The sequence below is a fragment of the Sciurus carolinensis genome, chromosome 14 (assembly GCF_902686445.1).
Source record: "Sciurus carolinensis chromosome 14, mSciCar1.2, whole genome shotgun sequence".
NCBI lineage: Eukaryota > Metazoa > Chordata > Mammalia > Rodentia > Sciuridae > Sciurus > Sciurus carolinensis.
In genome coordinates, this window is record NC_062226.1 from 51,656,041 (window position 1) to 51,678,363 (window position 22,323).

The following is a 22,323-nucleotide window of genomic DNA, read 5'->3' on the forward strand; positions in this document are numbered from 1 at the left end:
TGCAGATGACATGATCCTGTATTTATTTTGTTTTGCTTTTTCCTGGGGATGGAACCCAAAGACACTGAGTTATAGTCCCTAACCCTTTTTATTTTTTATTTTGTTACCCAGACTGCCCTCAAATTTGCATTTCTCCTGTGTCATTCTCCCAAGCAGCTGGGATTACATGTGTGAGGCAGTTAGTAATAAAAGTAATCTAGACATAAAAGATATGTACACTGAACCAGGCATAGTGATCCTCTTGCCCTGGCCTACCAAATTGCTGGGATTATACTACTATACCTGGTTCAATATTTGAAAGGAAATGACCTAACAATTCAATGGCAATGCAAACAAATTCAGTAAGGATATATATATATACAGATATGTGTGTGTGTGTGTGTGTGTATAAAATATGAACATACTTGATACTAAAGTAACAAATAACAATAAAACCATCAAGGATTTTTAATTTCTGCCACTATGTACCTTACATTAATCTTATTCCAACTCACTATAGTAAAAGAAAAGTTACCATACCCAATATCTGTAAGGGGTGGTTTATCTCTTCCTCTCTTATAACACAAGAAAAGTTCTGGACTTTTTAGACTTCCATAATTCAAATTTGCTTGGAGAGCTGATGGAGTGGCTTCAACACAGGTGTAACCTTCAGGTACTGTTTCCCCAGCTGATTTGATAATAATGGCAATGTCTGTAATTGGAGCTTTAGGTCCCGTTGACTTACTATCTAAACGATTTATTTCTTGATCCAAAAGAGTAGATGTATCAGTGAGACCTGCCACAACAAAGTAGTCTGTCACTCTTGGTCCTTTGTCTTCGATCATGGCTGCTATTCTACTTCCTAAAAGAGAGAGTGGGGGAGCAAGTATGCATCAATTAAATAAAATACTGTATCGTGACTCACTAAAAATTAAAATATCTTTGAGTTAGCAATAATCAACTTCCATACTTCCCAATTGTCAGAGCTGGGCACAATGGCCCATGCCTATAATCCCAAGGACTCAGAAGACTGAGGAAGGAAGACTGCAAGTTCAAAGCCCAGTCTCAGCAATTTAGCAAGGCCCTAAGCAATTTAGTGAGACCCTGTCTCACTAAATAAAAAATAAAAAGGGCTGAGGATATAGCTCAATGGTAAAATGCCCTTGAGTTCAATCCCTAATATCCCCTTCCAAAAAAAGAACTATCAAACTTTCGGAGAAGGACGCTTTTCCCTTAAGCAAAATACATTTAATAAATATTCAGAACATCTAAAAAAATCATTCTCTTTTACACTACAGAAGTCCTAGAGCTAAACTTCACATTTAAACCAACAAATTGAAACTGGTGAAATGGTGCATGCCTGTAATCCTAGCTACTCAGGAAGCTGAGGTAGGATCACAAGTTCAAGAACAGCCTGGGCAACTTGGTGAGACCCCATCACAAAATGAAAATAAAACTTAAAAGGAGTCAGGTGTGGTGGCACACACTTGTAATCTCAGTAGCTCAGGAGGCTGAGGCAGGAGGAACCTGAGTTTAAAGCCAGCCTCAGCAACTTATCAAGACCCTAAGCAACTCAGCAGATTGTCTCTTAAAAAAAAAAAAAGGGGGCTGGGGATGTGGCTCAGTGATTAAAGGCCCCTGGGTTCAATCCCTGATACCTAATAATAATAATAATAAAAATAATAATAATAAAAAGGGCGAGAGATGTAACACAGTCATAGAACACCATCTAGTATGTGCAAGACCCTAGATTCACTCCTCAGCACACACACAAAAAAAACACATGCACACATAAAAATAAAAAATAAGTGATATGGTAACAAAATATAATTAAAACAATCTCTCAGCAATCCAGTTAGGACTCTTGTCACTTATAAGCAACAAACTTTATATAAGCACCATGGAATAAATAAATTTAGGAATCAAGACATATTTCATGGCTTGGATACAGCTCAGTTGGTAGAGTGCTTGCCTCACACACACAAGGCCCTGGATTCAATCCCCAGCACCACAAGAGAGAGAGAGAGAGAGAGAGAGAGAGACATATTTCATTTATAAATACTCAATAGAACAATGGAAACTACAAATAAAAAAATAAGATGTAAAATATACATTAAGAGACTTAAGTACTGCATGGTAGGAACCTACAGAATAAGAACATTGAATTAAATTTTCTACTTTCACTGGGGTCAGTGGTGAAGACCTATAATTCCAGCAGGTTGGGAACTGAGGTGGATCGTAAGTTCAAAGCCAGCCTCAGCAACTTATCAAGGCCCTAAGCAACTCAGTGAGACCCTGTCTATAAATAAAATACAAAAAGGGGTTGGGGATGTGGCTCAAAGGTTAAGTGCCCCTGGGTTCAACCCCTGGTACAATTAAAAAAAAAAAAAAAAACTATTTGTTTTCTTTAAACTCAATACTTCTAAAAATAAAATCAAGTTTTTGAAGTTTTAACTATTTCCATAGGTTTTATGTACTTCGAAAACTTCACATTTACATAACAAACTTATGTAAATTTGCATAAAATTAACATATTTTAAATGTTTGTATAATTTGAACTGACAAATGTATACACCTGTGAAACCATTACCACAATCAAGAAGGTGAATACATTCATCAATACTCAAAACTCAAAATATCTTTCCATTATCCTTCCTCCTCAAGCAACAATTGACCTGCTCTCACTATAAATTAGTGTCTAGAATTTATATAAAGGAAATCATACAATATGTATTATTTTTTGGCTAGTTTCTTTTACTCGTGATAATTATTTTGGGATTCATTCATTTTATGGCCTGTATCAATACTTCATTCTTCTTTATTGATGAGTAGTAGTCACCTGTATGAATATATTATAATAGTTTATCCATTTACCCATATTATTACAGCCACTTGGGTTATTTCTAGTTTGAGATTATGGCAAATAAAGATGCCCTGAACACCTTTATGCAAACCTTGAAGACATAAGCTTTCATTTATTTTGGGTAAATTTCTAGGATGGAATGGCTGGATTTTCCAGTAGTGGGTATATATAGTTCTAAAAAACTACCAAACTGGTTTCTTAAGTGAGTGTGCCATCTTAAACTCCTACCAGCAGTACATGAGAGTTTCATTTACACCATATCCTCTTCAACTCTTTAGAGGTTCAGTCTTTTTAATTTAGACATTTTAAATTCCACATACCTATATATTAGGTATATAGTGATATCAAGCTGTAGTTTCAATTTGTATCTTTTCTGTTAATAATGCTGAGTATGTTTACAATGTACAGTTATATGTCACATAACCACATTGTGGTTAACAGTGAATGATTCCCCATATGCTGCTGTTCCCTAAGATTATACCACACAGTAACCTTGTAATCATCTTAGTTTGTAAAAGCATATTTAATGATGTTTGTACAACAAAAATCTTTAACACTTTTCTTAGAACATATCCCTGATGAAAAGCAACCTGTGACTATACTTATTATGATCTATACTTCTTCAGTGAAATTTCTGTTCAAATCTTATAACCATTTTTTAAATGTCTCATTGAGTTTTGCAAGTTCTTTATGTATTCTAAAGACAAGTCATACATCTGGCCTATATTTTGTCCAAGTCCGTGGCTTGTCTTTTTATTCTCTTACTGTGTCTTCTGAAAAGCAGATTTTTTTTTTTAATGAAGAACAAATTATCTTTACTTTTTTTTTTTTTTTTTTGGGAGGGGGGCAGTTGTTAGGAAATTGAACCCAGGGCCTTCCACAAGCTAGACAAAGTGCTCTACCACTGAGCTACATCTCAAAATTCAATTTCATTTTGATATAGGATCTTGCTAAGTTACCCAGGATGGCCAGGAACTGGCAATTCTCCTGCCTTAATCTTCAAGTAGATGGGATTACAAGCATGTGCCATCAGGCCCAGTATATATTATCAATGTGTTCTTTTATGCATGATTCATTGTATAATCCAAGATCACAAAGGTTTTCTTGTAAGAGTTCTATAATTTTAGGTTTTACATGTAGGTTTATGATCCATTTTGAGTTTACTTTTGTATGTAGTATAAGATATAAATCAAGATTCAAATTTTACAGCTGGGGTGCAACGGTGAGGCCCTAAGCAACTCAGTGTGACCCTGTCTCTAAATAAAATACAAAATAGGGCTGGGGATGTGACTCAGTGGTTGAGTGCCCCAAGTTCAATCCCCGGTGCCCACTCCCCACTCCCCCACAAAAAAAGATTCAAATTTTACATATGGATATTCCATTTTTCCAACACCATTTGTTATAACAACCATCCTTTCTGCGCTATACTGCTCTTGTACCTTTATCCATAAATCAATTGCCAATATGTGTGGGTTTATTTCTAGAGTCTCCATTTGTTTCATTAATTTCTTTGTCTACATGTCAGTACTACATGTAGAAATTTTGTTTTACTTTATTTCATTGGAATGGGGTGTTGCTATGTTGGCCAAGATGGTCTTGAACTCCTGGGCTCAAGTGATTCTCCCTCCTCATCCTCCTGAGTAGCAGGGAATACTGCAATTGCACACCACTTTGCCCAGCTTTTATTACAAAATTTTTAAAGGCCCTTTTTTTTTTTTTTTTTCCCCAGTGCCAGGGGATCAAACCCAGGTACTTGCTCATGCAAGGCAAGTATTCTACCACTGAGCTACTTCCTTAGACCAGCTCCTGCATGGTTTTGTCTTGATTTGTGCGTGTGTGTGTGTGTGTGTTTTGTTGTTTTTTGGTTTTGGGGTTTTTGTGTATGTGGTGCTGTGGATTGAACCCAGGGCCTTGTACATGCAAGGTTTTTATTTTTTCTTTTTCATGATATTAGGGACTGAACCCGCAAGCCCTCTATGACAGTTGCATTCTCAGCTCTTTTAATTTTTTATTTTGAGACAGGTTCTAGCTAAATTGCCCAGGTTGGTCTCAACTTTCAATCCTCCTGCCTCGGCCTCCAAGTAGGTGAGATTATAGGCATGTGCCACCACACTCTCAGCTCATGGTTTTGATTATTTTAACTTTCTAATTTAAAAAGTCTGAAATATGGAGCCTAGTACAGTGATGCACACCTGTAGTCCCAGCTACAAGGGAGGCTGAGGGGAAAGGATCACAGCCTAGGACTTTGAGGCCAACCTGGGCAACATACCAAGACCCGGTATCAAAAGAAAAGTCCTAAAATCAGTTAGCCTTCAAGTTCGTTCTTTTTCAAATTGTTTTGACTATTAGGTCCTTTGCTTTCAATAAGCATTTTAAAATTCATTTAACAATTTAAAAAAAAAGCCTGGCCAGGTATGATGGCACATGCCTGTAATCCCAGTGACTCAGGAGGCTGAAGCAGGAGGATGGCAAGTTCAAATATAGCCTCAACAACTTAGCAAAGGTATAGGCAACTAAGTGAGACCCTGTCTCAAAATAAAAAACAAAGGCTGGGGATGTGGTTCAAGGGTTAAGTGCTCCTGGGTTCAATCCCAGTAACCACCCCCCAAAAAAAAGTCTACCAAGATTTTAATTAGGATTAAATTAATCTTGAATTAATGAATCTTGAATCTACAGGTCAATTTAAGGAAGAATGACATTATGAATATTGAGTCTTCTAATCTCTAAAGAAGTTTATCTCTGCATTTATTTAGATCTTTTGACATTTTTCTCAGCAATGTTTTACAGTTTGTAGCATGCAGGTCTTTCATACTGTTATAGTTTGGGAAGTGTTCTCAAAATACCCATAATGTAAAGAGTTGGTCACCAGCCTATGGCACTACTGGGAGGCGGTCTCACTGAGACCCAGTATCCAAATAAACATAAAAAGGGATGAGGATGTAGCTCAGTAACAGAGTACCTCTGGGTTCAATCCCTAGTAAAACCAAAAAAGTAAGGCCTAGTGAAAGGAAGTTAGCTGATTGGGAAATTCCCTTGAAAGGGACATTAACAACTGATCCCTTCTGTTTGTTTCCTGGTTGTCATGAGAACAGGTCTTTTCTGTCATGATCTCCTGCCATAATGAAATGTACCACCACAGGCTCAATGCAATAAGACCCAATGACCATGGACTAAAACCTCTGAAACTATAAATGAAAATAAATCTTTTCCCTAAATTGATTATCTCAGATATTTTGTTACAGTAATGGAAAGCTAACTAAATACACATAAACACACCCCTTTGTCAGATTTATCTCTAATAATTTAATACTTTAAATGCTATTATAATTGCTATTGTTTTCTTTTAAATTCAATTTCCAATCATTTATTGTTATTACATATAAACACATTTGATTTTTATATATTGATCTTATAATCTTGCTAAACTGTCTAACTCTAGAACTTTATTGTACGGTCCATAATATTTTCTATATAGACAATGTGTCTGTGAAGAAAGATAATTTTTACTTCTTTCTTTCCAAAGTATATGCCTTTTACTTTCTTTTTCTTGTCTTATCAGACATCCAGTACAGTGTTTAGGGAAAACGTTGACCAAAGAAGAGATACAAATAGCCACAATAAGATGATTGAGTCACTAGTCACAGAACATTATTCACAATAGCCAAGAAGTTGCACAAACATACAGTGGAATATGTGTAGAATTCCAACACATACTACAACATGGATTAACTTCGAGAGCATTATGCAAAATGAAATAAGCCAGTCACAAAAATACAAACAATATATGGTTCCACCTATATGAAGTAATGAGAAAGTACAATAGAGTGATGTAACTGTCTTTCTGTATGAGACTTATTTCTGCAGGGCTACCCATGTTGATGCAAGTGATAGGATCCTATCCTTTTTTATGGCTGAATATTATTCCATGGTATGTGTATGTAAGTGTATATATATCTCATATTTTCCTTATCCATTCATCCACTAATGGACACTAAGTTGTTTTCACATCTTGACCTGAAAAATGCTATAATGATCTTGGGAGTGCAAATACAGCTTCAAGACCCTGATGTCATTTCCTTCAGATGCAGACTAGAAGAGAAATTGCTGGGTCATATGATAGTTCTATTTTTAATTTTTTGGAGATTCTCCATACTATTTTCCACATGATCATCACAAACTATATTCCTACCTAGGTATACAAAGTTTCTGTATTCTCTACACCCATGCCAATACTGTATGTTGACAAAAGCTTTTGAAGAAAAAATTATTTGTAAAAATAAACTTAGATATATAGTTTAATAATTAAATTTCCTTTCCAACTATAATGAAGATAATCTTTCAGAATCAATTTCATGTCATTTTACCAATCATAATGGCATACATTCCAATGAATAAATTAACATCAAAAACAATTTATAAGACTAAATGTACTTCACACAATTCTTCTCATCATAATAAAAAAATATTCTTTTTAAAACTTCAAAACTGCCTGTCTGTTCCTCGGTACATCAAACCATGGGAAATAAAGGATGGATTTTGTTTAAACCACAAAGTACAGTTTTATCAAATTTATCTGCTACATTTAAACAATTTAGAAAAGAAACTTGATGATTCCTTTTAGAGAACATTATCAAGATCAGTTACACTAGTTGGTCAGGGAACCTGAAAAATGAAGTAATTTCAGATGAAATCAATTCCTCTTTTTTTTTTTATTTTTTTTTCTTTTAGTTGTAGGTGGACACAATAACTTTTATTTATTTTTATGTGGTGCTGAGGATCGAACCTCACACGTGCCTCACACGCGCTCAGTGAGTGCTCTACCACTGAGCCACAACCCAGCCCTCAATTCCTCTTTTTGAACACAAACCAAAGTATTCCTCTACTGTCATGTCTACCACTGGAAGTTTCGCAAAGAAGTGCTTTAGAAAAGGTTGTAACTATGCAGGGCACCGTGGTGCACACCTGTAATCCCAGAGGCTAGAGAGGATCAAGATTTCAAAGCCAGCCTCAGCAAAAGCAAGGTGCTAAGCAATTCAGTGAGACCCTGTCTCTAAACAAAATACAAAATAGGGCTGGGGATGTGGTTCAGTGGGTGAGTGCCCCTGAATTCAATCCCCGTACCCACCTCCCCCCAAAAAAGAAAAGGTTGCAACCACAAATGCTTAAAGGAGGTCAGGCAGTATATAAGAACCCTATGAGCACAGGTAGTCACTGCCACTAGGGTCCATTCAGTAGTTAACTACCAAAAAACTTGGAAAACACAGAACTTCCTTTTTTCCTTTTTAAGAAAAGCCAGGGGCTAGAGTTGTAGCTCAGTGGTAGAGCACTTGCCTGGCATGCATGAGACACTGGGTTTGGTCCTCAGCACTACATAAATAAAAATAAAGGTATCGTGTCCATCTACAACTAAAAATTAATTTTAAAAAAAGAAAGAAAGAAAAAGAAAAGTCAGAACTCAGTATTTCTGTGTAAATCTCTAACTTTTAAAACATGAGAAAAAAGCTGGGTGAAGTGATACAACCTATAAATCCCAGGCACTTGGGAGGCTGAGGCAAGGGAAAAATAAACTGGAGTCAAGGCAACTTAGCAAGACCCTGTCTCAAATAAAAGAGTCAGGGATATGTAGCAGGGTGGGGGTGGCGGGTACGAGCTTCTATGTGTGTATGTTTCTTTTAACTCTGTCTGCTAAAAGAACCCTAGGAACAGTGTCACCTACCAGCAACAAACATACCTATCACCTAACACTTTGTTTCTTAAAATCATTCTCCACTAAAACATACGAGAGGTCCTTAAAAAAATGACATGACAGGGCAAGGAAAGTTCAAGATACACACAGAACATCATATGCAAGGGGGTGGGGATCACTAATCTTTCTTCACTTTTTATTTTTATTTTCTGGCTTTTTTCCCAGGGGTGCTGGGGATGGCAAATAGGGCCTCATACATACTAGGCAAGTGCTCTACCACTGAGCTACAATCCCAGCCTCATTTTTAATCTTTATTTATTTACTTTTTTGGAGCATGGGGGATTGAACCAGGGCCTCGTGCATGCAGCATGCACTCTACCATGAGCTACATCCCTAACCCTAAAAAAAAAAAAAAAAACAGAAACTTCAAAGACTAATGTGGTTCGGTCAAAAGGACAATGGAACTAGCCTCAAGAGTATCCCATTGGTCAAAATGTGGACAATTCATGCATGAAAATGAATGGCAGGGGCTGGGGATACTACACTCAGCAGTAGAGGACAGGCTTAGTGTATGAGGCCCTAGGTTAAATCCCCAGCATGAGGGGAAAGAGACAACATATTACTGCCATTATTTCCACACACATACACCCCCATGTATGTGTGAGTGGTGGAAATGAAACCTAGACTCTTGTGCATGTATGTTAGGCAAATGCTCTATCACTAAGCCAATATCCCCAGCCAACACTGATGTTTTTAAACCCTTGAGCCTATGCTGATACAATATAATAAAACAAACGAGTGAAGGAGAGGGGAGAAAGGCTTTTTACAATAGAATATCAACTGATAAATGTAGACAGAATGTTAGAAAATAACCATTCTACAATCATATATTCAGATTCAACCAAAAATTATCAATGGTTATTAAAACTTGGTAGAAGTTTATTAGAAAATAGAACAGATATAAAATTTCAAATTAATTCCTAGAGATACCAATAATCACAAAGGAATAAAATGTAACCTCAAAGGAAAAAAGCTCATATCACTAATAATTGATCAGACTTATACGATATGTCTTGTAATGAGATGTACTATAAGAACACAGTAGTGATATGGTATATCAACAAAAATACACTGCCTTAGTCTAATCATGAAGGGCTAAGCAGGCAAGCCCCAAAGTAAAGGGCAGAATTCTGGGAAAATGTTAATATAATGAAAAGAAAAAAAAGCGTGCGGGGGTGGGGAGGTGGAGAGGCCTGAGGTACTATATGAAGCTAAAGATTCAAACTTGAGTACTAAAATGAGTGACAACAGAAAGATAACAGGAAAATGTCCAAACACATGGAAACTGTTTTAAATAACTTTGTTACTTATAAGTTACTGAGCTAATTGTTTGTTGTTGTGGTTGTTGTTTAGTTTGTTTTTTTGTTTTGTTTTATGTTGGTACAGGGGATTGAACCCAGGACCTCACACATGCGAGGCAAGCACTCTACCACTGAGCTACATACATCCCCAGCCCCAACACTTGGAAATTAAACACAGTTCTAAATTATTCAGGGTTCAAAAGGAAATGTAAGGAAATTACAAAATGTTTTAAACTAAAGAGAAAGGGAAAGATAACATACCAAACTTGTAGAATTCAGTTAAAGCAGCACTTGGAAAAAAATGTATAGCACTGAACACTTTACTCTAAAATAAAGCAAGATCTCAATTCAATAGTCTAAACTTCATATTAGCGTGATGACACATGCATGTAATCCCAGCAATTCAGAAGGCAGGAGGACCACAAGTTCAAGGCTGGCCTGGGCAATCTGGTTGGTACCCAGGATTGAACCCAAGGGCACTTAACCACTAAATCGCATCCCCAGCCCTTCTTATTTACCTAGAGACAGGGTCCCACTAAGTTGTGTAGAGCCTTGCTAAATTGCTCAGGCTGGATTTGAAATTGCAATGCTCCTACCTTAGCCTCCCATGCCACCGGGATTACAGGAGTACACCACCAAACCCAATTACACAACCCTGTCTCAAAATAAATTTTAAAAAAGGAAAAAAGGGTTAAGGATGTAACTCAGTGGTAGAGTACTTACCTAGCATTCCTACAGGCCTGGGTTCAAGCTCTAGAACTGAAAAAAAAAAAAAAAAGAAAAGAAAACCTAGATTTCAACCTTAAGAAACTTGAGGAAGAGGAGCTGGCTGGAGTTGTAGCTCAGTGGCAGAGTGCATGCCTAGCACATGTGAGGCATTGGGTTCTATCTTAGTATCACATTAAAAAAATAAATAAAAGATATTGTGTCCATCTAAAAATTTTTTTAAAGATTCACCTTCAACAAAAAGAAAAAAAAAAAGAAACTTGAGGAAGAATTACAAAAACAAATCCAAAAAAAACAGAAAGAAGGAACTCATAAAGGTAAGACAAGAAATAAAGCTATTCCTAGTTGAGTGATGGCACACTCCAGTAATCCCATCAACTCAGGAGGCTGAGGCAGGAGGATCACAAGTTCAAAACCAGCCTCAGCAAGGCTGTAAGCAACTTAGCAAGACCCTGTCTCAAAATAAAACCTAAAGAGAGTTGGGGATAGAGATCAGTGGTAAAGCAACTCCCCATTTCAAAAACAAAAAAATAAAAAATGAAGCTATTCCTATTCATGGATACAACTATGTAGAAAATCCAAGTAGCTTATCAAATAAATGATTATTAAATAAAACAAAAAGTGAACCTAGAAAGGATCCAAGTACAGAAAAAAAAAATTGCTGTAAGGCACTGTATTGACAAAATTTGAATGCATTACACATGCAATAATGTTTTCGCCAGGCACAGTGATATATACCTGTAAACCCAGGAACCAAGAAAGATGAGGCAGAAGGATCATAAGGCCAGAAGGCAACTTAGAGAGACATTTTCTCAAAAACAAAAAAGGCTAGAGATGTAGCTCAGTGTCAGAGTGCCGCTGGGTTCAATCCCAGCACCAGAAGAAGAGGAAGAGGAGTAGGGAGGAGGAGGAAGAAAAGAAACAACAATGTTTATATTCCTACATTTAATCATTATACTACTTTGTATGAAAATGTCCTTGTTCTTAGGAAATATGCTGAGTTGATTCGCAAGTGATTCAACCAAAAAATAATAAAGACAAGGCAAAGTGGCACATACCTGTAATCCCAGCCACTCAGGAGGCTGAGGCAAGAGGATCATAATTTGTAGGCCAGCCTGGGCAATTTAACAAGGCCCTATCTCAAAATAAAATAAAATGGGACTGGGGATGTAAATTAGCGGTAGAGTACCTGCCTAGCAGCACAAGTACCTGCTACCCAGCACTGGGGGGAAAAAAAAAGTTTTTAAAAGAAGCAGATCCTGCCTGACTTGGCGACATATGCCTGTAATCTCAAAGATTCAGGAGGCTAAGGCAGGAAGATTTCAAGTCAAGGCAGCCGCAGCAATTCAGCAAGGCCCTCAGCAACTTACCAAGACCCTATCTCAAAATAAAAAATTAAGCCAGGCACAACAGAGCATACCCATAATCTCAGCAACTCTGGAGGCTGAGACAGGAGAATTGCAAGTTCCAGGTCAGTCTCAGCAACTTAGCAAGGCCCTAAGCAACTTAGTGAGATGCTGTCTTAAAATAAAAAATGAAAAAAGGGCTGGAGATAAAGCTCAGTGGTAAAGTACCTCTGGGTTCAATCCCCAGTACTTCCCCTGCCAAAAAAGAATGAGAAAATATGGGCCAAAGTCCTTAACAAATACCTCTCCAAAGAAGATATGCAGATAACCAACAAGCATAGTAAAAGATGCTCCAATGCTTGCTTCAGCAGCACATACAGCAAAACTGGAATGGTACAGGGAGAAGATTCGCATGGTCCCCAGTGCAAGGATAACACACATATTCATGAAATGTTGTATATTCAAAAAAGAAAAAGAAAAGAAAGAAGGTTCCAGCTACGCACAAGGCTAAGACAAGAGAATCTCAAGTTTGAGGCCAGACTGGGTAACTTAGCAAGACTCTGTCTCAAAATGAAATTTTAAAGAAAGGCTGGAACTTCATAGTAAAGTGCTTGCCTAGCATGTGAGAGACCCTGGTTTCAATCCCCAGTACCACAAGAAAAAAAAAAAAAAACAGAAAATACGAATCATCTAAGTACATGGAACAAAACTGACAGACCTGAAAAAAGAAAATAAAGAGAGTCATGATTACAGAGTTCAACACCCTCATGTGCTCAGTAATTCACAGAACAAGAATACAGCAAATCAGTAAGGATATATACCATTTGAAGAACATTATCAACCAGTTTGATATATTTGATATTTATAGAACATTCCACCTAACAACAGTTAAGATACACTTTCTTTTCAAGTACACACAGAATAGTCACCAAGATAAATTGGTGGCTTATAAAACAAGCCTAGATAAATTTAGAACAGGAATTACACAGAATATATTCTCTGACTATAATGGAATTAAATTTAAAATCATTAATATAAAGATACATTATAAAATTCCCACTCAGAAATTAAACAGTACACTTCTAAATAGCTCATGAATCAAAAAAGAAGTTACAAATATATCACATTAAGTGCAATAACCCAGACCCAAAGGGCAGATACTGCATATTCTCTCTTGTATGTAAAAGCTAAAAAAGTTACCTCAGTGTAGAAAAAAGCAGAATAGTAATACTAGAGGCTAGGAAGAGTCAAGGGGAAGGAGATGGAGAGAGCTTATATAATAGGTACTAAAGCACAGCAGTCTCATAAAAGAATTTTAAAAGAAATGATAAGGAGATGCAAATGCTAATTACTCTTATTTGATTAGTACACACTGAATATATGTGCTGAAGCATCACACTGTACCCCATAAATATGTACAATTAATATGTTAATTAAATTAAAAATAAAAATAAGAAATTGCAAGAGAAATTAGATAACTGCAAGAAAAATTAGAAAATGTTTTGAAATGAATGAAATAATAAAAAGCAATCTGTGAAATGCAGTTAAAGCAATAGAGGAAAATTCATAGTTTTAAGCATTAATATTAGAAAAGAAAGTTATAAAATTAGACAAAAATGCCTACCTAGACTAGAAAAAGGGTAGGGGTTGTAGCTCTGAGGTAGAGCACTTGCCTAGCATGTGTGAGGCCCTGGGATTAATCCCCAGTACATGAGGTTGGGTGGAGGTGCAGCTAGAAAAAGAAAAGCATATTAAACCATGAGGATTAGAGAGAAAAAACAATGAAGTTAGGCATAATAGTGCACACCTGTAATACCAGCTACTTGGGAGAGTAAAAGATGAGGATCAAAAGTTTGCAGCCAGCCTCAGCAATTTAGCAAGGTCCTAAGCAATTTAGTGAAACTGTCTCAAAATAAAAAATAAAGCCAAGTGTGGTGGCGCACATGGGCAATTCCAGAGACTTGGGAGGTGAGGCAGAAAGATCGCCAGTTCAAAGGCAGTCTCAGCAATTTAGCAAAGGCCCTAAGAAACTTAGCAAGACCCTGTTTCAAAACAAAACAAAAAAGGCTGGGGATGTGGCTCAGTGGATAAACGCCCCTAGGTTCAATCTCTGGTACCAAAAATATTAATTAATTAATTAATTAAAAAGGGTTGGGGAAATGGCTCAATGGTTAAGCACTCATGGGTTCAACCTCTGGTACAAGAAATAAGCAAGAGGCAGAAATTACCAATATGATGAACAAAAGAAGGTACAGTACTACAGATCATTAAGAAATTAAAAACAAACAAAAAGCCAGCAAGAGGAATGGGGATGTGTAGCTCACTGTTACAGTCCTGTCCTAATGTGGGCAGGGCCTTAAGGAAGCCAGCATGATGGCACACACCAATTGCCAACTACCTGGGAGGCTAAGGCAGAAGATCCCTTGAGTCCAGAAGTTTGGGGACAGTCTGGGCAACTTAGTAAAACCTATCTCTTGAAAACGATCAAAATATTTAAATTTGTTAAAAAGGGAATATTACAAGTTGACTTAGATGAAAAATTCTTTAAAACACACAAATTACTAAAATTAATAAAAGAAAAACCTAAATAACCCCTATATCTAAAGACAGCCAGCAACTACCCGATATAGGAAAAGGAAATAGTCTTCCCTAGAATCTTTATAAGAAGCCACCTCCTTGACTTCAGATTTCCAGTTTCCAGAAATGTGAGAGAAAAAAATGTCTGTTGTTTGAAATTACTGTTTGTGGTTATTACAGCATATTATATATATATATATATATATATATATATAAAATATATGTTATATTATATATATTATATATCACATATTATCTATTATATATATTATATTATTATATATTATATATTATAATAATTATAAATAATATATTATATAATATATATATAAAAATTTCACTTATTGTTACTTTGTGTGTGGGGCTATTGAAAAATTTAAATTACATACGTATGTTGGGGTACAGCTCACTGGCAAACTGCAAGCTCAGCAAGTATGAGGACCTGTATTCAATCCCCAGTACAAGAAAGAAAGAAAAAAGAAAAAAAGAAAAGAAGGAAGGAAGGAAGGATAGAGAAAGAAGAGAGAAAGAAAGAAAAGAAAAAGAAATTACATATGTGGTTTATATTGTATTTCTAGTGGAAACAGTAGTCTAGCCTGTAGCAATAAGGCAGGAAAAAAAATTTTTAATTTTCAAATGAAGAAGTTAAAACTGGCTTTCTTTTAAATTGTATATGAAGAAAACACTAAGAGCCAGACAGGATAGATGGTACATACCTGTAATCCCAGCAAGTCAGGAGGCTGGGGCATGAGGATTGCAAATTCAAGGATAGCCTCAGCAACTCCGTAAGGCCTCAAGCAAATTAGTGAGACCCTATCTCCAAATGATTTTAAAAAAGGGGTGGGGGGGCTGGAGATGTAGCACAGTGGGAAAGTACCCCTTGGTTTCAATTCTCTGTACCAACAGAAAAAGAAAGAAAGAGAGAGAGAGAGAAAGAGAGAGAGAGAGAGAGAGAGAGAGAGAGGTGTGTGGGAGAAGGAAGGAAGGAAGGAAGGAAATAAAATACTCAGAAACTGGTATGGTGGCACAGCCTGTCTCAAAATAAAAATAAAAGGGAACAAGGATGTAATTCAGTGGTAAAGTACCCCTAGGTTCAAACCGCAGTACTACAAAAAGAAAAACACTAATAAATATAAAAGCAGGAGCTGGGGAGATAACTCAGCTGGTAGAGTGCTTGCCTCACAAGCACAAGGCCCTGAGTTGATCCCCAATACTGCAAAAAAAATAAATAAATAAATAAAAGCAGGCAGGAGCAGTATCACACAACTCTAATTCCAGCAACTTGGGAGGCTGAGGCAGGAGCATCACAAGTTCAAGTTCAAGACCAGCCTGGGCAATGTAGCAAGACCCTCTCTCAAAATAGAAAACGAAAAACTGCTGGGGATGAAGATCAGGAGTAAAGCACCCCAGGTTCAAGCTCTGGTACCACACCCCTCACAAAAAAGAACGAAATATAAAACTAAAAAGTATGTTTGCTAAAGTAATGATATAAAGTCAATATATGAAACAATCAATTGTGCTTCTATACACCATCAACAAACAACTGGAAAAAATTTTAAAATACAGTATCATTAGCAATATACAGCATCAAAAAATATGAAATACTTAAGGATAAACTGAGCAAAATATGTGCAAAACCTGTAAAATAAAAGTTACAAAACACTGCTGAGAAAATTAAACCCAAATAAAGATCAACCGAACAGAAAGAGCAGAAATACATCTAAAGTTGTAAAAAAGGAGACAGACTCCATATAGCTGTCAAATTAATAAGTAAAACAAATGTGAAAAAGGAAGGAAAAAAATTCTATAGATAGCAAGATGTTCTGATAGGCAATAACTGATCTCCCTAACTAGATCTCATGATCAGGAAAGATCTCTGCAAAGGTAACATGCAAATGGAATAATATATGTTAAGGCTCTGAGGGAAAGAACTTGAAAGTAAGCTGGTGTAACAGGTACACAGTGGATAAGGAGAAAATAAGGCTAAAAAGATAAGGCCCATGGGTCATATGAAAAAATTTAAGTTCTCAAAATGTATCCTCCCCACACCCCACCCTATCAGTACTATTATCAATTCTCACCAAATGCCTTCAATATCTTCTAACAGATGAACCTGCAACCTCATAAAAGCTGCTCTCCCAATCCATCCTTCAAAATGGAATTAAACTGTCATTTGCAGGAAATGGATAAAACTTTAGAGCAACATGTTAAGCAAAATAAGCCAGACTCATAAAGTCAAGGAATATATTCTTTCTCTCATATGTGGAAGCTAGAGAAGAAAAATAAAAATACAAAACCCAAAAAAATGGGGGTGGAAATCTCATGAAAATAGAAGGGTGGCTACCTGGTGGTGCACATCTACAAACCCATCAACTCTGGAGGCTAAGGCAGAAGGAGCACAAATTCAAGGCCAGACTCAGCAACTTAGGGAGACCCTGTTTCAAAATAAACATTAAAAAAGGGTTCGGGATATAGGTCAGCAGTACAGAGCCCCTGGGTACTGCCAAAAAAGGAAAAGGAAATAGAAGAGAGACCAGGAGAATGAAGAAGGGACCAGGGAGATGGGAAGAAAAGAAGAAATAATGGGTAGTGACATTGACCAAATTATATTGGTATATTGTATGCATTTATGAATATGTAACAATGAATCACACCATTATATATAATTATAACATACCAATTTAAAAAATTTGAGAGCAAACAAAAAATGAAGTAAAAAACATATAACGGTTTCAAATCCTTAACTGGCTCTTTGTTCCCTATAATGCAGTTTGTTTGTTTTTTTCTTCTTTCTTTCTTTCTTTCTTTTTTTTTTTTTTTTTTTTTTGGCACCAGGGATTAAACCCAAGGGTGCTTAACCACTGAGTCACATCCCCAGTCCTTTTTAATTTTTTTATTTTGAGACAGTCTTACTGAGTTGCTTAGGGCCTTGCAAAATTGCTGAGGCTGGTTTTGAACTGGTGATCCTCTTGCCTCAGCCTCCCAAGCTGCTGGGATTCAATTCCAGCATTTCAACCAAGGTCCAAAGAGATGAACACTCCCTGAGAATTTAAACGAACAGCAACTATTTAATAGATCCTTTTTCCATACTTAAAAAAGATGTAACATTTAATGCTTTCAGAAATAATGAAGAAATTAAAAAATAAATGAAGCAGGGCCCTGCAATTGGGGGTTGGAAGGAGCACTGAGGCAGGAAAATCACAAATTTGACTTCAGCAACTTGGTTTTGGTAGGAGGGTAGAATTCAAAGGCACTCAACCACGAGCCACATCCCCAGTCCTATTTTGTATTTTATTTAGAGACAGGGCCTTGCTTTTGCTGAGTCTGGCTTTGAACTCGCCTCAGCCTCCTTAGCCACTGGGATTACAGGCATGCGCCACTGTGCCTGCTGATGTTCTATTTTTTTTCTAATTAAAAGTTTTCAGCCAGACATGGTGGCACATGCCTATAATTCCAGCATCTCTGAAGGATGAGGCAAACGAATCACAAATTCAAGACCAGTCTGGGCAACTGTCTCAAAATAAAAAATAAAAAGGGCAGAGGATAAGCTCAGTAATTGAGTACGGCTGGGTTCAATCCCCAGTACCTTCCCTTCAAAAGAAAAAAGAAAAAAGGAAAAGTTTTCATGGTGGCACACACCTGTAACCCCAGAGACTCAGGAGGCTGAGGCAGAAGGAAGGTGATTTCAAAGCCAGCCTCAGCAATTTAGGGAGGCTCTAAGCAACTCAGCAAGACCCTGTCTCAAAAGAAAAAAGAAAAAGAAAGATAAGGGGTGGGAGGTGGGGGAGTTTGCTGCTGGGGTTGTGGCTCAGTGGTATAGTGCTTGCCTGGTACTGTGTGAGGCTCTAGTTTCCATCCTCAGCACCACATAGCACTCAATCAATCAATCAATCAATCAATAAAAGGTACTGTGTCTATCTACAACTAAAAGTGTTTAAAGGAAAAAAAAAAATGTTGGGGCCTGGCACAGTGGCGCATGCCTATAATCCCAGCAGTTCAGAAGGCTGAAGCAGGAGGACAGAGAGTTCAAAGCGAGGCACTAAGCAAGTCACTGAGACCCGGTCTCTAAATGAAAAACAAAATAGGGCTGGGGATGTGGCTCTGGGGTTCAGTGGCCCTGGGTCCAATACCTGGTAGAAAGAAGGAAAAGAGAAAGGAAAAGAAGAAGAAAGGGAAAAAAAAGAAAGACCAACTCATCAAATACTACAGAAAGTTCTTTTATATTTATACACCTGCATATATGTAGAAATTTTAAGTTTATAAGCTACCTTCTTCCCACAAACACTAAATTGTAAATTTCAAATAATATAATTAACTAATTTTGGAATTTCTACAATCTGATGCTAAAGATCTACAGTTTTATACCAGGCAAACTATTTGCATTTTTTCCCCCAAGTTTTAACTCTTCAAGGAGTTTCCCATTACAACGAAGCACCCCATTAATACAAGTCTGTCAAACTGACAACTGGAAGGAGGAGGTACAATCTGTGGTATTAGCTTACAGATAACATAATTCACATATTGTAAAATTTATTTGACCTTACTAAGTTTCAGCAAGTATACTATATTGAAATTCAAATTATAACAAACTGTTTTCCAAATCAGAAAAAATCAAATGAGTCAACCTGTCACTGACTCAGCAGCTTTCTTTTTCACTTTATAACCTGTACTTAAGATGTAAGCACAAGACTGAAACCTAATTTTCAAATTGAACAGAAAAGGCAATGCAAAACCAGAATTTGTCTTGGCAGGAAACTCCAATGAAAATATGAGATGTTTTGGTCTTAACTAGCCAATATATGAAGAGCAAAGGTGACTAGTTATTATTTACCATGCAAAATCCTTGCATATAGCTACAAATTAGCTTTTTTGTTACAGAATTTGCATGTGTCTTTAGAAAGAGTTCCTCACCCAAATAACCTTCTAAGTCTGGCATCCTGAATTGTACAGCCCACACACCATTGCAGTTCCTTGTAATTTAAAACATTTGCTTTTAAGAACTGTTCCGAACACCAACTCTGTTGCCAATTTCTTCAGCTAAAAGCTCAAGTTTATACTACAAATACTATATTTACTCTCAACAACAGAATGCATTCATTTACAAATTATACAGGAGTAAGTTGCTCCAACACACAACTGCAACATTTCTAACATCATAGCTTTTCTATTATCCAAATTAACACGCCTTAATGGTTGTACATTAGGTAATGTACAAAGTTAACTGAGATTAGACCCCTAATCTCAATCAACTATTTTGCAAAATGGTCAGTGGGGATACCAAGAGGGTAAAAATGTGGACTGAGTGGCAGAAAACTCTGACACTTCTTTAAAAACAAGTAAAAGTAAGCCTATATGAGAGGCAGATCATGTTCATGAATACAAATCTGTTTTTGAGTCCCCAGGCTCACTCCAAGAAAAGGCAATTTACAATTCTCTAACAGTAATACAAGAACAACGTAGGGTTGTAGCTCAGTGGTACAACACTTGCCTAGCATGTTCTGGGTTGTATCCTCGTGCCACATAAGAATAAATAAACAAAATAAAGGCACTGTGTGTCCATTTACAACTAAAATTAATTTTTGAAAAAAATTTTTTAAGTTATAGTGATCGAGAGAATGTGTATCCTTTAATGGACAGAGATGAAGTTTTCCTTTTGCAATTAATTTCACTCGAGTCAAAGAAACCCAAGAAACCAAAAAACAAAACAAAACGTTCTGCATTTCAGGTAGCTTAACACATATAATCACCGCAAATCAAACATTTACTGAGAACTTAGTAACTGAGCACCTCAGAACTATGCTCCTCGCCCTCTAAAATGGGAAACCGGAAGGGAAGATCTACTCCTACCGTAAATTGGGGTCTTGGAAGAACACCTTAATTTGGGTTTGCACACAATTAAAGCAGACTCAGGAGTTCAATTTCTCAGGTTACAGTACTAGACAATCTCCGAGGCACAAGCACTCAAGCAGCCGAGGGTTCACTACTCATATTTGCTCAAGTAACTATGGTAACTGCCCTAAATTGTCCCGTGTGGAAGAAACACACACATGGGGCGGGGGGCAGGGAAGACCATTTAAAAACTGGGTCATTCTTTATTTGTTCTGATGCAGCACGGTCTTTGGGAGGGAAAAGACCGCGGAAACAGAAAAAGGACATGAGAGCATCCTCAATACAGAAAAGTTACAGCTCTTACAGGAGTCAGCACTTAAGGCCCATTAGTTGACTTTAATTGTGTTTAGTCACTCCGGAGTTGGATGCTGCCTTCGTTATAAGTCATCCCCAACAAAGAAGCCCTAGGGATCAGCCACCGCACGGCAGAGGAGGAAATGCCCTTAATTCACCTGTAACACCTGCCCGGGCACCTCCGCTCTTTCCCCTGAACAACTCCGTACCCAACCTCGCTGCAAACACCGTCACCCGCTGGAGCTCTCGGTCCCCCGGGTACCTCCGATCCCAGCCCCGGACCACTACCTGGCTCCCCACCGAGGCGGCAGAGGTCCGGGCGGTCCCTCGGGCCCAGGCCCCTCGCGCCTGCATGCAAATGATTCTCCAGAGCCCGGGCGGCGGCGCGAGAAGGCCCTTTCAGTCACAGCCTCTCCCCCAGCTCACCGCGAGGTTGTGGGGACTCCCTGAACCCCGAAAAATGGAGAAACTAGGCCGGGAATGCCCTCCCAGACCACTCACCGCTTCCTCGGCGGCGCCTTGCGGGCGGGCCAGTCGGGATTCAAACCTCGGAGTTGCTACCTGCCCGGAGCCGTCTCGCTGGCAGCGCAGCTCCGCGGAGGAGCAATGCGGAGTTCCTCCGCGAAAGGCCCCGCGCCGCAGACTCACCTGCAGCCGGCTCCCGCGTCAGCGCCGTCCTAGGGCATGAAGGTGCCGGCTTCGCGGCCTGGGCGCCTTCGGCAGGCAAGGGCAGGGCCGGGGACTCGTTCCAGCGGCCTCGGCCGCCTCGGCCGATCTGCGCCTGCGCCGCTCCGCCGGCCGGGTCTCCGGGGGCGCCGCCCGCAGCTAGGGGTAACGGCCTGGGGCACCCGCGGCGCCGGCACGGCCGCTCTCGGGGCAGCAGTACTGGGTGAACGGAGGGTGGCCTAGGAGCTGCCGGCGGCGTGGCCGACCCTACAGCTGACCGCCATGTTTCTGTTCCCTTTTTTTCCTCCCCTCCTTCCGCCCCTTTCCACAGAACAGCACTTTTCTTCCCTCCTCCCTCTCCCTTTCCTACTGCGGGGGCGGAGGACAAGGGCGTGGGGGAGGGGAGGGGAGTGGCGGGCGGCCCGGGGCGGGGCATCGCCCGAGCCCCGCCCCCGAGGTGGGCCGACGCGGCGCGGCCCCCGCGCTCCTCCGCCAGCTCCCCACCCTCGCCGCGACCCGCGGGGTCCGAGGCTGAAGGGCCGGGGCACCCTCCGACTCCACGCTGCGGGTCAGGAGGGCCCCGAGCTGCGCGGAAAGCGAGAGCTCTGAGCGCTGCTGGCACCCTTCCTGCGGGGCTCAGACTGGTCGTGCGAAGTGCATTTATTGCCTTGGCCTCAGGCAGGTGGCGGCTGCTCTTCTTGGGGTTTTCAAAGATAGGGAAAGTGATGCTGAGTAGCTCAGGATCGCCGAGGAGAATGCCCCGAGGGTCGTGGAGTCTCGGTTCCCACCCGTGACTGAGGAGTCCGGAGGCCCGGTAGAGACCCGCGCGGACCGGCACTGTGAGGGTACTTGGCCGCTACGGCTTCGCTACTTCTGCCGAGATTTTGGGATGGGAGCTCCAAATACGGAAATTGTTCATTTAAATAATCGGTACCC

General features: G+C 39.0%; 1 protein-coding gene and 1 non-coding gene across 4 annotated transcripts in view; one reads left to right on the forward strand and one right to left on the reverse strand.

Moving 5' to 3' along the window:
* Dennd4c (DENN domain containing 4C) overlaps positions 1 to 21,767 on the reverse strand; it is a 130,586-nt gene extending 108,819 nt beyond the window's left edge. Inside the window, exons 1-2 of one of the 3 annotated variants that reach the window (XM_047524120.1) lie at positions 21,370 to 21,767; positions 520 to 841 (exon numbers count right to left, since the gene is read on the reverse strand). In XM_047524120.1, the coding sequence (XP_047380076.1) occupies positions 520 to 824 (305 nt within the window). In that variant the 5' untranslated portion in view covers positions 825 to 841; positions 21,370 to 21,767. Of the gene's footprint in view, positions 1 to 519; positions 842 to 21,222; positions 21,326 to 21,369 lie in introns of those variants that run through there. The other 2 variants (XM_047524123.1, XM_047524121.1) reach the window with 2 other exon arrangements.
* LOC124965104 (U6 spliceosomal RNA) lies at positions 12,321 to 12,426 on the forward strand. The gene has a single exon (XR_007105108.1). It is a non-coding gene; the product is annotated as a U6 spliceosomal RNA (small nuclear RNA).
* Positions 21,768 to 22,323: the final 556 nt, after the last annotated feature.